Raw genomic sequence first — 15657 nt, 5'->3', positions numbered from 1 at the left:
TCTGCCAGTTGCTGGGATGACCCAAGAATGTCCTCAGAGCCCAGACAACAGGCATAATTTGTTCCAATGTGGACCACAATTTGTAGTTGGTTGCACACTGTTCCCTCAATGGCTGCCAGAATAGCCTCTTCAACATGATAAATTAGCCCCCGTGGCATACACACTGATTGCACATGGTGCCCTTTCCTGTCCCTTGCCACCATTTCCCAAACGGTTACCATCATTCTCCATTCATCTGAACTGCCAATGATTAATAGATCCCTATTCTTTTGTGTTTGCATCCTCCTGACACCAGACAAAATAGTTTTCTCCAAAACAGGTGAAGTGAGTCCCATTGGCTCAGTTGCAGTATCAGTGAAAGACAGCACCTCAAATTGTTGGTTAGGAGGATCGGTACAGCACCCTGAGTCCTCCTTTGTCCCTGTCTGCCCTGTATGGGATGCCTAGATCTACCTTTGACATACCACTCATAGTCAAGTGGATGGGTAATGACAGGTCCAGTACTTTCTGCAGAGAAGATAGGATCCCCAGGAGAGCATAGTACTTGAGCTACCTCTGGTATGGGAATCATAGGTACAACACTCTCAGAAGCTCTTCCAATATACTGATTTGCAGCAGCCACCAACCATTTGACAGTAGTCATGGTGATTTCCAGCTTCTTACAAATGTCAACCAACTGATTTCGTGTTTTAGAACAGCATTCAAAATGGGGCTGCATTTTGGTTGGTGCAATGTATTACAAGGCAGAGGCAGTGAACAAATAACTTTAAGCTCACTGATTATCTTTTAATCTGTTGAGCTAAAAAGTTGCTAATCCCCTATAAGAAATGAAGCAGATACACAAAATGAGATTTCTATTAAGGCAACACAAAAACCTGTGGTAAAAATTACTAGCTTCCTAAAATGTTTTGAGGTTAATTATAGCCCTTGGAAAACTCAAAAACAGAGTTAATTTACCATAAATGCAGATAATATACATGGCTACTCCTCTTTAAGAGAAAACTAGATGTAACACAAAATCTTGGTTAGAAAATCTGCTACAGTAACTAAATCACAAACGTTCTTTTGTTGCAAATTGCCCATAGATTATGCAATGGACAATGGTAGCTTCTGAAAATTTTCAAAAATGCATGTTTATTTGTATTGACATACAAGGAAATTCAGGGATGGTGTACACACTGGCTGAACTGTGAGACACAAATGCTGATTTGCTACAAATTAAATTATGTATCCAAAACACTTGTACCGCGAACTTGCAGAAATATAGTTTTGTAAAATTCTGAAACTAACCTATTTCTCACATAAATGCCAGATTCAAACATCTGTGACTTAGTAATCAATAGTATCTGACTTTCTATAGCATGTATTACACATAAACTGAAGATTACAGTATATACAGCACCCTACAAATACCTTTCTTTCATGAGAAGAATGACAACTATTTAACAATAGATGCATATATCAAACTGATAACTTTAAGGATGTGTTTATTGCTGCAGTCTACATGTTTGCATTAGGTTCCTTCATTACGGTGAACTATGAATTTTGGTTTGGTAGTCTCATAATGCACATAAACTAAATCATTTGATTCAGGTACAGGAGACATATCAAAAAATTTGTGGTAAAACTTCACCATAAAAATAGACAACTAATGCTAATAATTATATCCTAAGAAAAATAGAATTGGAAAAAATCTAGAACTAAGTACCCCTTGGTCAAGTTATCTGGCCAATGATATGAGGCCATCATTAACTTCCTTCCCTTATTGATTCCCTACTAGCTTATAGTTTCAGCTATCCTGTGCTTATGTATGAAATCATAATGTGTACTTATAATGTTTTAAATGTGATTAACATCATGATAATGGATCACATTCTGCAAAAGTTAATCCCCTCCCCCTTCCATCAGTCCTCTGACTGGTTTGATTTGACCTGCCACGAATTCCGATCCTGTGCCAACCTCTTCATCTCAGAGAAGCACTTGCAACCTACATGCTCAATTACATGCTGGATGTATTCCGATCTCAGTCTTCCTCTACAGTTTCACCTTCTACAGTTCCCTCTAGTACCATGCAAGTCACTCCCTGATGTCTTAATGGATGTCCCATCATCCTGTCCCTTCTCCTTGTTAGTGATTTTTACATATTCCATTCCTCTTTGATTCTGCACTGAACCACCTCATTCCTTACCTTATCAGTCCACTTCATTTTCAACATTCATCTGTAGCACCACATCTCAAATGCTTTGATTCTTTTCTGTTCTGGTTTTCCCACAGTCCATGTTTCACTACCATACAATGCTGTTTTCCAGACAGACATTTTCAGAAATTTATTCATTAAATTAAGGTCTATAGACTTCTCTTGACCACGAATGCCCTTTTTGCCATTCCTATTCTGCTTTTGATGTCCTCCTTGCTCCAACCATCAATGGTTATTTTGCTGCCTAGGTAGAGGAAGTCCTTAACTTCATCCACTTCAAGACCATCTATCCTAATGTTAAGTTCCTTGCTGTTCTCATTTCTGCTACTTATTACTTCTATCTTTTTTCGATTTACTGACAATCCATATTCTGTTCTCATTAGACTGTTCAATCCATTCAGCAGATCATGTAATTCTTCTTCACATTCACTGACAACAGTGAATTGTGCCACTGATGTCCTTTCACCATGAATTTTTATTCCATTCTTGAACCTTTCTTTTATTTCCATTGCTACTTCTTTGGTGTGTAGACTGAACAGTAGGGGTGAAAGACTACATTCCTGTCTTATATCATTTTTAATCCACACACTTTTTCTTGATCTTCCAGTCTTATTATTCACTCTTGGCTCTTGTACGTGTTGTATATTATCCATCTCTCCCTATACCTTACACCTATTTTCCTCAAAATTTCAAACATCTTGCACTATCTGAAACTGTTGAATGTTTTTTCCAGGTTGACAAGTCCTATAAATATGTCTGGATTTTTTCTTTAATATTGCTTTCATTATCAACCATAACATCATAATTTCCTCTCTGGTGCCTTTACCTTTCCTAAAGCCAAACTTATCGACATCCAACACATCCTCAATTTACTTTTCCATTCTTCTGTATATTATTCGTGATAATTCTCGCACTTGTTAACTCTTGTTGTCTTCAGGATTGTGTGTGATATTTTTCCAAAAGTTAGCTGGTACATCAACAGGCTCATAGCAATGTCATCAGTGAATTGTATCACTGATATCCTTTCACCTAGAATTTTAATCCCACTCCTGAACCTTTCTTTTATTTCCATCATTGCTTCTTCAATGTACAGATTGAACAGTAGGGGTGAAAGACTACATCCCTGCCTTACACCATTTTTAGTCTGAGCACTTTGTTCTTGGTCATCCACTCTAATTATTCCCTCTTTGCTCTTGTAAATATCATGTGTTACCCTCTCTCCCTATTGCTTACCCCTATTTTTCTCAGAATCTCAAACATCTTGCACAATTTTACATTGTCAAACGCTTTTTCTAGGCTAACAAATCCTATGAACAAGTCTTGATTTTTCTTTAGTCTGGCTTCTATTATCAACTGCAATGTCATAATTGCCTCTCTGGTGCCTTTACTTTTCCTTAAGCCATCATCTAACACATCCTCAATCTTCTTTTCCAGTCTTCTGTATATTATTCTTGTCAGAAACTTGGATGCATTATCTGTTAAGCTGATTGTGCGATAACTCTTGGAAATGTCAGCTCTTGCAGTCTTTGGAATTGTGTGGATGATATTTTTTCAAAAGTGAGATGCTATGTTGCCAGACTCATACATTCTACACACCACTGCGAATAGTCATTTTGCTGCCACTTCCCCCAATGATTTTAAAAATCCTGATGAAATGTTATCTATTCCTTCTGCCTTATGTGATCTTAAGTCCTCCAAAGCTCTTTAAAATTGTGATTCCAATACTGGAACCCCATCTCTTCTAAACCAACTTATGTTTCTTCATCTGTTGCATCAGGCAAATCTTCCCCCTCATAGAGCCTTTAGTGTATTCTTTCCATCTGTCTGCTCTCTCCTATGCACTTAACAGTGGAACTCCCATTGCACTCTTAATCATGCAGCCATTTCATCTTATCTCCCCTACACATCCTATTTGTTTCATTCCTCTGTGATTTGTATTTCTGTATTCCTGACTTTGTACTTCCTTCTTTCATTGAGCAACTGAAGAATATCTTCTGTTACCCATGGTTTCTTCATCATTACCTTCTTTGCATCTATGTTTTTCTATCCAACTTTTGTGATTGCCCTTCTTAGATATTTCCATTTCTCTTCAACTGTACTGCCTACTGAGCTACCCCTTATTGCTGTATCTGTAGCCTTAGATGACTTCAAGCATATCTCACAATTCCTTAGTATTTCTTTAACCCACTTCTTTGTGTATGATTTTTCCTGACTAATCTCTTAAACTTCAGCCTAGTCTTCATCAATACTACACTGTGATCTGAGTCTATATCTGCTTCTGGATATGCCTCACAATCCAATATCTCATTTTGGAATCTCTGTCTGACCACAACATAATCTAACTGATCTTTCCATGTCACATGGCCTATTCCAAGTATACATCCTCCTTTTGAGATTCTTGAACAGAGTATTTGCTATTACTAGCTGAAATTTATGAGGGTGAGTCAAATGAAAACCTTAAATTGATAATAACAAATTGAAATTTCGCGCCATTATCCTGTAAGTTGGTAAGCGTGCTACAAACAGTGTGCAGAATAGCCTGTAGGTGGCAGCATAGTGTAGACGCACACACACTGTCGCAGTATCAGTATAAAGATGGCCGCCCCACTTGCGACTTGCACCAGGCAAGAACAGCGCTCTGTTCTTCTGTTTTTGTGTAGTGAAGGTGTGAAACCTATTGAAATTCATCAACGAATGAAGGTTCAGTACAGTGATGCATGTTTGTCACAGCAGCAAGTCTACGAATGGAGAAGGAAGATTGCAAATGGTGTGACTTCAGTGGAAGATGCTGCTCATCCAGGTCAGGCACAATGAGTTGTGACTCCACAGAACATTGCACCAGTTGAAGCCATAGCAAAGGAAAACCGCCAAGTGACACTGAATGACATTGCAGCATGTTTACAGATTAGTCATGGGTCAGCACACCACATTGTCCATGATGTGCTCCAGTTTCACAAAGTGTCTGCAAGATGGGTGCCACAGCAGCTGACTCCTGAAATGAGAGAACAACGTGTTGATGCTTGTGAAGAACTTCGTCGGCACTTTGGACGAGAAGGTGATGGCTTCCTTGCAAGAATCATTGCTGGGGATGAAACCTGGGTTCACTTCCACCAACTGGAAACAAAGAGAGTGAGCAAGAAATGGCACCATTCCTCATCACCAAAACCAAAGAAGTTTCGAACAGAACCATCAGCAGAGAACGTTATTCTGACTCTCTTTTGGGACAAAGAAGGTATCATTTTGGAGCATTAAATGCCTAGAGGGACCAATGTCACCAGTGAATCATACACAGATTTCCTAAAAAATCATCTGCGGCCTGCAATAAAATCGAAGCGACGTGGATTGCTGTCAGCAGGTGTCCAATGCAAGGCCCCACACTGCCCGTACAACAGTTGCAACAATCACAGACCTGCATTTTGAGTGTCTTTCTCATCCACCATACTCACCAGACCTTGCCCTAAGTGATTTCCATAGATTTGGACCAATCAAAGACGCAATGGGAGGAAAGAAGTTCCATTCTGATGAAGAGGTATGCTACGCAGTGCATGAGTGGTTGCACGGACTACCAAAAGAATTTTTTTCTAAAGAAATTTATGCAATTTGTGAGCACTGAAGCATAGAGCGTGGGGGAGATTATGTTGAAAAGTGATAAAACTTTGTACCACTTCTGCATAATAAATAATATTTTTAAAAATACTTAAAGTTTTCATTTGACTCACCGTTGTATTACAGAACTCAATCATTCTTTCTCCTCTCTCATTTCTTATCCCAAGCCCATATTCTCCTGTAAGCACTCCTTCTGCTCCTTCCCAATTTAATCCTACTCCAGTTATATCATTTTCTGCTGCTGTTGATATTACCCTATACTCATTTGACCAGAAATCATTGTTTTCTTTCCATTTCACTTCACTGATCCCTACTATCAGTAGATTGAGCTGTTGAATTTCCCATTTCAGATTTTCTAGCTTCCCTACCACATCTATGCTTCTGACAATCCATGCCCGAACTTCTAAGATGTTATCCTTTGATTGGTTATTCAATCTTTTTCTAATGGTCACCTCCCAGAGATCTGAATGGGAGACTATCCTAGAACATTTTGCCAATGGAGAGACCATCATGACACTTTTTCAATTACTGGTCACTTGTGTTGTAGATACACATTATGTGTCTTTAACGCAACAGTTTTCAATTACTGGTCACTTGTGTTGTAGATACACATTATGTGTCTTTAACACAACAGTTTCCATTGCCTTGTGCATCCTCATGCTGTTGATCATTACTGATTCTTCCATCTCTAGGGGCAGTTTCCCATCCCAAGCACAAGAGAATGCCCTGAACCTCTGTCCCCTCCTCCACACTCCTTGACAAAGCTGTTGGCAGAATGAGGGTCACTTCAAATGCTGTAAGTCCTCAGTCACCAATGCAGATTATTAACCAAAATTTAAGCTGTGGTGGGTTTCAAATCTACAATCCTATATTTTAAGAATTTCAAATATTCTTATCTCAGCAGAGGTGAATTTCAGTTCTGTTCAGGCTCTGATAGTCCTCCATGTGAAAGGAAGCAGAGGTAAGAAGAATATACATAACTGAGCTGTTAAAACCTTGGACAGAAGGGTATGTAAATACTTAGATTCATATTAAGTGTAATGTATCTAAACATAATGAAAGAAGAAAGAGTTGTATTTTTTCTTTTGTTTTGATAATAAACTTTATTATCTTATAACAGCTTCCAGAAAATTGTACAGAGTAATAAGAGCCGAAGACATAATATCTGTGAAATAGCAAATGAAAGTTGACAAGTAGACTACATCCCATTTTTGTAATTTGTTGCTCCTATCTGTAATGAGAGGTTAACAGAGTTGGCTGTACTTAGGAGACATAACAATGCTCATTAATAACCATTCATATGCAGAAAATGTAATTAACAATGCTCTTAGAAGCAAAACGTTTTACTTATTTCTCTGTGACACCATGAAGGAAGAATTATTTTTTTTACAAAAGTCGCAGCATGGTGGAATGCAAAATCATGTATGGTTGATGAATCCACATTACACGGAAACAATATAAGAAGTTTCCAGAATGATAGGGGTTGAGGTACTGGCAGAATTGAAGCTGTGTGGATGGGTTGCGAGTCGTGCTTGGGTAGCTCAGATGGTAGAGCACTTGCCCGCGAAAGGCAAAGGTTCCAAGTTTGAGTCTCAGTCAGGCACACAGTTTTAATCTGCCAGGAAGTTTCAATATAAGATATGTTGAGTGGACCACAGTTAACTCATGGGCACTGAAATACTACAAAACACAGAAGTTAAAGCCGATCTTCAACATTTATCCAGAAAGGGCAACATTAGTATACAAAAGTTCATTGTAGAAAGTTTGTTTTATCTAATGTTTCTTTCAGTTTCTTTGAGGAATGCCTTAAAACAATATAATCACACACATTTCTTATTCATTAGGTAAGTCTTTCTGTTAATGACTGTTGCAGGCAGAAATTTCTTGTACATGTACTTGACTGTGGTTTTATCTGAAATGTCTTTTTTCCTAGCAGATGGAAGGATAAATCACTTAGAATATAAGACACATGTAGCATCTGAGTTTTGTTACTGATTATTGCTCCATTTTGATTCTCACAATTCAAAAAAGGAAATATGTCTATTTACACTCTTCTGTATTGTGAATCTAGAAAGTTTATAGCTGTGATCTATTGCTCCATATACAGATATTTATTTTTACTACTGTCAAATGCAACACACATAAAATTATCACAATGACATTTAATTAATATTTTAATGAATAAATTTCTGACAAATTCTGTGTAGGCTTTAGAGCACATTGTAACTGTCCAGTATTGCAGACATATTAGTACACTTATATTTTGGTGCAGTCTGTGTGTATCTGTAGCAGGTAACTTCATCACCAAACAAAGGCTGGTCTCAGCTGAGAAGTGCGGACTTCAGACCTACCTGAAAATCAGTTGATAGTTTCATATGTTGAAAAACAGTTATAAGTAATTAAAAAAAACTTTCACTTGTTTTAAAGCTTACATTGTTTAATGTGCTATACAGTATTTTAATTTACTTTAAAGCAATGAGATATGACATAAATATAGCTTACTCCAGATACTACCATATAGAGGCAGCACTGAGATTCATAAAATTACAAATACACAAAATATAATGTAATAGGCTAGACAAAAAAATCTGCTCACCAAGCAGCAGCACATATAAAAAAAGGTTTTACGCATACAAGCTTTTTGGAGCTAGTGGCTCCTTCTTGTGGAAGAGGGGTTGAAGAAAGGGAGGAGAGGTGAAGTAAAAGGACTGGAGAGGTTTGCAAAAAGGGGTAGTGTTCAGAAAATCACCAAGGACTTTGGTGGTATCTGGAGTAATTTGTATTTACATCATATCTTATTTAGTGGACATAGCAAACTTATCTTCTAGTGAAGGGATATTTCCTGATAAGCTTAAAAACTCATAAGTTATAACACTAGGCACAAATGGTGACAGGTACAGAATAGATCACTCCTCCTGGCTTTTTCCGAAATATTTGAGGCATTAATGAAAATCAGGGCCTCAAAATAACTGCGAAAACAAACTAATAAATAACAATCAACTTGGTTTTCAAACAGGGTACAGTAAAGAAAGAGCCCTCTTGGACTATACAACAAAAATAGTGTGAGACTTGGAGTTAAATAACATGGTTTTGGAATTAATTTAGATCTGTAGAAAGCTTTTATTACTGTGAACCATGAAATACTACTAGGGAAACATGAAGCAACAGCCATTATGGGTACTGTCAAAAAATGGTTTGAATCCTACCTGCAAAACAGGGCACAAGATGTTGCACTGAGGTCATCTCACAATTTTCATAATTTTAAACTCAGATCAGAACCAAAACAACCTAAAATATATGTACCACAAGGCAATGTGGATTGACCAACATTACACTGGAACAGAAACTTAGTTCAGCATGTTTTGGCTTAAGAATAACATCCGAGGTACATAGCCCAGAATGTACTAGAGGTGTGTAATTTGCTCATTTCCCGTCAGCTGCAAGCTACGTCATAACTTTTTGGGTCAAAACCAAGCCAATATTACAAGAAATTTTTATTATTATTGGAAAAAGTGCTATTCATACCATGACTCACTAAACATGCTATTCATACCATGACTCACTAAACATGCCATATTCAAAGCAAGTCTAGCCACCATAATCACAATAATAATCACAAAACTAGACATTGTAAAGACTTCCACATTTCCTACATAGCAAAAAAGCAGAAGTCAGAATCATGTGAGCCAATTAGGAATAATCAGATGGTTGATAGTATACCACACTACAGGCAGTGAAATTATGGGAAACACCTAGTTCAAATGAGAAAGCAACATCTAGCTCGAACTAATATCACCTTTGCATAAAATTGTGGGAAGTTATGGTGCTGGAAGTTCTATTTTACTAAATCACATTTTATGTATCACAAAATGGCACAACAGTATTATTTATACGTTGTTTTCCACCATTTCTGTGCAATATTAAGAACTGGCATTCTTTTACAATATTGTTGATAGAGATTATTTGCTACATTCTTAACATAGCTCACCTAAAACTAATTAACTGTCTCCTCACATCAAACAACACAGAAAATTTACAAAAACAATTGGAGTATCAGAATAGTCTCAAAGCCTGATATCTATTTGCCAGCATCAAAAGAGTGACAATAGAGTCTCTAAGTTCCGTTTTTGTGTCTTTTTAATGTTTCTTTCACTAGTGAAGAAACACACAGTCTATCTTTACAGTACATTTTTCTACCATGATTCAGTACATTTCTGTACAGTTCCCGCACAGACTTTAATTATTTAATTCTTTGAAGTACACCAGCATTCTCATTTTCTCCTGTCAAATGTCAGTGTTAGGTTTCCAACTTTCACCACTAAGCATAATTCTGACTAATCTTTCCTAAATCATGAGCTGCATCTTCTTACTGTGCGGCACAGAAATATGGAGTGTGTAGCAAAATTCTGACTACCCACAGTTCTTAGCTTTATAAGTTTAAAATTCTGAAAGGGTTCTGGGAGCCAAAACTGTAAAACTTCTTAACATTGGTTTCGTCTTAAAATATTGATTAATAATTATCCTTCTATTTATACTTCTTCAGAATGATTTTCGAAGGGTTAGTGTAACCATGAACATTTGTTACAGATTCTGCTATAGACATCTCTTTGGAATGACACTAAATTCACTTCACAAAATTTATAAAATTGATGTTATACATTATTATCCTGAGGCTTTATTGGTGACTCTTGAAGTGTAAGATTCTGAGTGCCTCTCACCACTACCCAGCCCACCCCACCCCTGTATGATGTTGGTAGTTCCATGCAGATATAAGGACATCTGCTAAGGAACTCTATAAACATCACACACCATCTCATCAAACAAATAATAAACTACAAAACAAATATTTTAACTAATACAGAATATCCTATATATAAGAATGATGCACTTGTGTATTATTTAAATAGTGTAACATTTATAATAAAGTTAATTATCAACACACTTTGATCATTTACAGTTGATGAACATATAGAAAACTTGACACCATAAATGCTTGCGGAAATGTAGGGGGTAGATGGGTAGACCACATAAGTAATGAGGAGATATTGAATAGAATTGGGGAAAAGACGAGCTTGTGGCACAACTTGACAAGAAGAAGGGACCGGTTGGTAGGAAATGTTCTGAGGCATCAAGGGATCACAAAGTTAGCATTGGAGGGCAGCATGGAGGGTAAAAATCGTAGAGGGAGACCAAGAGATGAATACACTAAGCAGATTCAGAAGGATGTAGGTTGCAGTAAGTACTGGAAGATGAAGAAGCATGCACAGGATAGAGTAGCATGGAGAGCTGCATCAAACCAGTCTCAGGACTGAAGACAACAACAACAACAGGGACACTATCTTCCATGTATAAAATGCATATATTGACTATTGATATGATAATGAACAGCTACAAATCACACATGTGAAGACATTAATGAACTACATAGAACAGCAAGCAATGAGTAACATGAGGAGTATGAGAAGTTGAAGACAATTTACATTTGTCACATATTGATTAGTCAATTATGTCACCATCACACAGCTGCTCCCCCCCCCCCCCCCAAACCTGAATATCCTTTCATCTTTCCCTCTTTCCTGATGAAGCAACCGTGGGTTGTGAAAGCTTGAATTTTGTGTGTGTGTTTGTGTTTATTTGTGTGTCTATCAACATACCAACACTTTTGTTTGGTAAGTTACATCATTTTTGTTTTTAGATATATTTTTCCCACGTGGAATGTTTCCCTCTATTATATATATATATATATATATATATATATATATATATATATATATATATATATATATATATATATATAAACAAAAATGATGAGACTTAAGGGAGAGGGTAAGGAGTCATTCCAATCCCAGGAGCGGAAAGACTTACCTTAAGGGGAAAAAAGGACAGTTATACACTCGCACACACACCCATATCCAACCGCACATATACAGACACAAGCAGACATTTGTAAAGGCCAAGAGTTTGGGCAGAGATGTCAATCGAGGTGGAAGTAAAGAGGCAAAGATGCTGTTGAAAGACAGGTGAGGTATGAGTGGTGGCAACTTGAAATTAGCGGAGGTTGACGCCTGGCGGATAACGAGAAGAGAGGATATACTGAAGGGCAAGTTCCCATCTCCGGAGTTCTGACAGGTTGGTGTTAGTGGGAAGTATCCAGATAACCCGGATGGTGTAACACTGTGCCAAGATGTGCTGGCCATGCACCAAGGCATGTTTAGCCACAGGGTGATCCTCATTACCAACAAACACTGGAAGTGGCTCTGGTTATTTGCTTCTGTACCAGGTCGGGATGGTAGTTGCGGGATGCGAAAGCTGTTTTCAGATTGTTGGTGTAATGGTTAAGTGATTCCGGACTGGAGCAGATTCGTTTGCCACAAAGACCTAGGCTATAGGGAAGGGACCGTTTGATGTGGAATGGGTGGCAGCTGTCAGAATGGAGGTACTGTTGCTTGTTGGTGGGTTTGATGTGGATGGACGTGTGAAGCTGGCCATTGGACAGATGGAGGTCAACGTCAAGGAAAGTGGTATGGGATTTAGAGTAGGAACAGGTGAATCTGATGGAACCAAAGCAGTTGAGGTTGGAGAGGAAATTCTGGAGTTCTTCTTCACTGTGAGTCCAGATCACGAAGATGTCATTAATAAATCTGTACCAAACTTTCGGTTTGCAGGCCTGGGTAACCAATGAGGCTTCCTCTAAGCAACCCATGAATAGGTTGGCGTACGAGGGGGCCATCCTGGTACCCATGGCTGTTCCCTTTAATTGTTGGTATGTCTGGCCTTCAAAAGTGAAAAAGTTGTGGGTCAGGATGAAGCTGGCTAAGGTAATGAGGAAAGAGGTTTTAGGTAGGGTGGCAGGTGATCGGCATGAAAGGAAGTGCTCCATCGCAGCGAGGCCCTGGACATGCGGAATATCTGTGTATAAGGAAGTGGCATCAATGGTTAGAAGGATGGTTTCTGGGGGTAACAGACTCGGTAAGGATTCCAGGTGTTCGAGAAAGTGGTTGGTGTCTTTGATGAAGGATGGGAGACTGCATGTAATCGGTTGAAGGTGTTGATCTACGTAGGCAGAGATACGTTCTGTGGGGGCTTGGTAACCAGCTACAATGGGGCGGCTGGGATGATTGGGTTTGTGAATTTTAGGAAGAAGGTAGAAGGTAAGGGTGCGGGGTGTCGGTGGGGTCAGGAGGTTGGTGGAGTCAGGTGAAAGGTTTTGTAGGGGGCCTAAGGTTCTGAGGATTCCTTGAAGCTCCACCTGGACATCAGGAATGGGATTACCTTGTCAAACTTGGCAACCACCTTCCCTACCCTCTGGCTCCTACCCTTGCAACCGCCCCCAGTGTAAAACCTGCCCCATGCACCCTCCAACCACCACCTACTCCAGTCCTGTAACCCGGAAGGTGTACACAATCAAAGGCAGAGCCACGAGTCAAAGCACCCACGTGATTTACCAACCGACCCGCCTACACTGTGAAGCTTTCTATGTGGGAATGACCTGCAACAAACTGTCCATTCGCAAGAATGGACACAGGCAGACAGTGTTTGTTGGTAATGAGGATCACCCTGTGGCTAAACACGCCTTGGTGCATGGCCAGCACATCTTGGCACAGTGTTACATCGTCCGGGTTATCTGGATACTTCTCACTAACACCAACCTGTCAGAACTCCGGAGATGGGAACTTGCCCTTCAGTATATCCTCTCTTCTCGTTATCCGCCAGGCGTCAACCTCCGCTAATTTCAAGTTGCCGCCACTCATACCTCACCTGTCTTTCAACAACATCTTTGCCTCTTTACTTTCGCCTCGATTGTCATCTCTGCCCAAACTCTTTGCCTTTACAAATGTCTGCTTGTGTCTGTGTATGTGCGGATGGATATGGGTGTGTGTGCGAGTGTATACCTGTCCTTTTTCCCCCTAAGGTAAGTCTTTCCACTCCCGGGATTGGAATGACTCCTTACCCTCTCCCTTAAAACCCACATCCTTTCGTCTTTCCCTCTCCTTCCCTCTGTCCTGATGAAGCAACTGTTTGTTGCGAAAGCTTGAATTTTGTGTGTATGTTTGTGTGTCTATCGACATGCCAGCGCTTTCGTTTGGTAAGTCACATCATCTTTGTTTTTAGATATGTTTTTCCCACGCGGAATGTTTCCCTCTATTATATATATATATATATATATATATATATATATATATATATATATATATATATATATATATATATATATATATATATATATATATATATATATATATATATATATATAAACTTGAGCTTTTGGCCAGCTCATGTTTGGGGGCTGGACATGACAGGCAACTAACCAGAGGAAGTGACACTGCTGATTCCATGGAGTGATAGTCGGAAGGGGTGCTGTCATAGGGGGCAGCATGCGAGTAGAATAAGCTCCTAGTCCCTTGTCTCATATTGGTGCCATTAGAAGTTGGTGGTAAGGCCCAGGCATGCTTAATCCACAGGATGGAGATGTTGGTCTGATGTAGTTCTTTCAGCATGATATGAATGGTATGAATATGATGCAACATTGTGCATGTGTCCACGCCCCATGGCTTCCTGGTTCACTATGTTTCTGAGGATGCCACTGTGTGATAAACACGGTTTCACTGTTGAGACATCTTAAGCATCCCTAATGTTTTGTGTACTAAATGTAGTTTGCATTCTGTTTCCATCAGAGTATCTTCTAACAAAATTGTCCTTTGTATGTAACTTGGTAGTTTCGCATGTGACAGGTTTGTAATCCTCTTCTGTGCTTTGAGTTTGTGTACCAAATTATTGTGCACATGCAGCATCACCAATCATCATTCAAGATAGAAGTACTTATGTTGTCCATACTGCAAGTGGTGTGTGCTCAAGTATAATTCTTTACTCTAGGAACAGTGTGATTGTCATTACAAAATACCTAGAAAAACATAAACTAATAAATAACAGTCAACATGGTTTTCGAGCAGGGCACAGTACAGAAGCAGCCATATTGGACAACACAACAGAAACAGTAAGAAATTTGGAGTCAAATAAACAGGCTGTTGGAATTAATCTAGATTTATCCAAAGCCTTCGATACTATGAACCATGTAATATTAGTAGGGAAACTTGAAGCAATAGGCATCAGGGGTACTGTTAAAAATGGTTTGTATCTTATCAGCAAAACAGGTCACAAGCTGTTGAGCTGAGGTCATCCAACAATCTTCACAATTTTAAACATATATCCGAACCAAAACAAATTGAAATAGGTGTTCCACAGGAGAGCATTCTGGGACCATTGTTATTTCTAACTTATATCAATGATATAGGCTCCAGACAGCTCAGGCAAAATTCTACTACTTGCAGATGACATGAGTATCATAATTAGTGATATAAAAGAATCATTGTGTACTACAGCAGAAAAAATGCTCTCATACATACAGTCATGGTTTTATTCAAATAAGCTGACATTAAATACAAAGAAAACAAACTTTATCCAGTATGGAAGCAAGTGTCAAGGTGAAAATATGTGCCTTATGCTGGATAGCAAACAAATAGAAAAAGTGTACACCACAAAGTTTCTGGGAATGCGAATTGACCAAGATTTAAACTGGAATGAACACAATGTATATCTTACTCAGAAACGTAGCTCAACATGTTTTGCTTTAAGAATAATATCCAAGGGATGTAGCTAGGAATGTATTAGAGCAGTGTACTTTAGTTATTTCCAGTCAGTTGTAAGCTATGGCATAAGTTTTTGGGGAAAAACCAGGTCAAGACTAAATGACATTTTTATTATGCAAAAAAGAGCTATTCATATCATGACACACAGCTCACCACAAACTCACTGTAGACCCTTATTCAGACAACTAAAGATACTGACAATACCAT

The 15657-nt window shown here is 38.7% G+C and overlaps 1 protein-coding gene across 1 annotated transcript in view; it reads right to left on the bottom strand.

The window, feature by feature from the left end:
- Window positions 1-6966: 6966 nt before the first annotated feature.
- The window catches only part of LOC126188440 (uncharacterized), a 347741-nt gene continuing 339050 nt past the window's right edge, over window positions 6967-15657 (bottom strand). The window contains exon 12 of the mRNA XM_049930045.1: window positions 6967-8154. Coding sequence (XP_049786002.1) covers window positions 8105-8154 — 50 coding nt within the window. The 3' untranslated portion in view covers window positions 6967-8104. The remainder of the gene's footprint in view (window positions 8155-15657) is intronic.

The sequence above is a fragment of the Schistocerca cancellata genome, chromosome 5 (genome assembly GCF_023864275.1).
Source record: "Schistocerca cancellata isolate TAMUIC-IGC-003103 chromosome 5, iqSchCanc2.1, whole genome shotgun sequence".
Classification (NCBI taxonomy): domain Eukaryota; kingdom Metazoa; phylum Arthropoda; class Insecta; order Orthoptera; family Acrididae; genus Schistocerca; species Schistocerca cancellata.
This window is presented reverse-complemented; position numbering and strand designations above follow the sequence as displayed.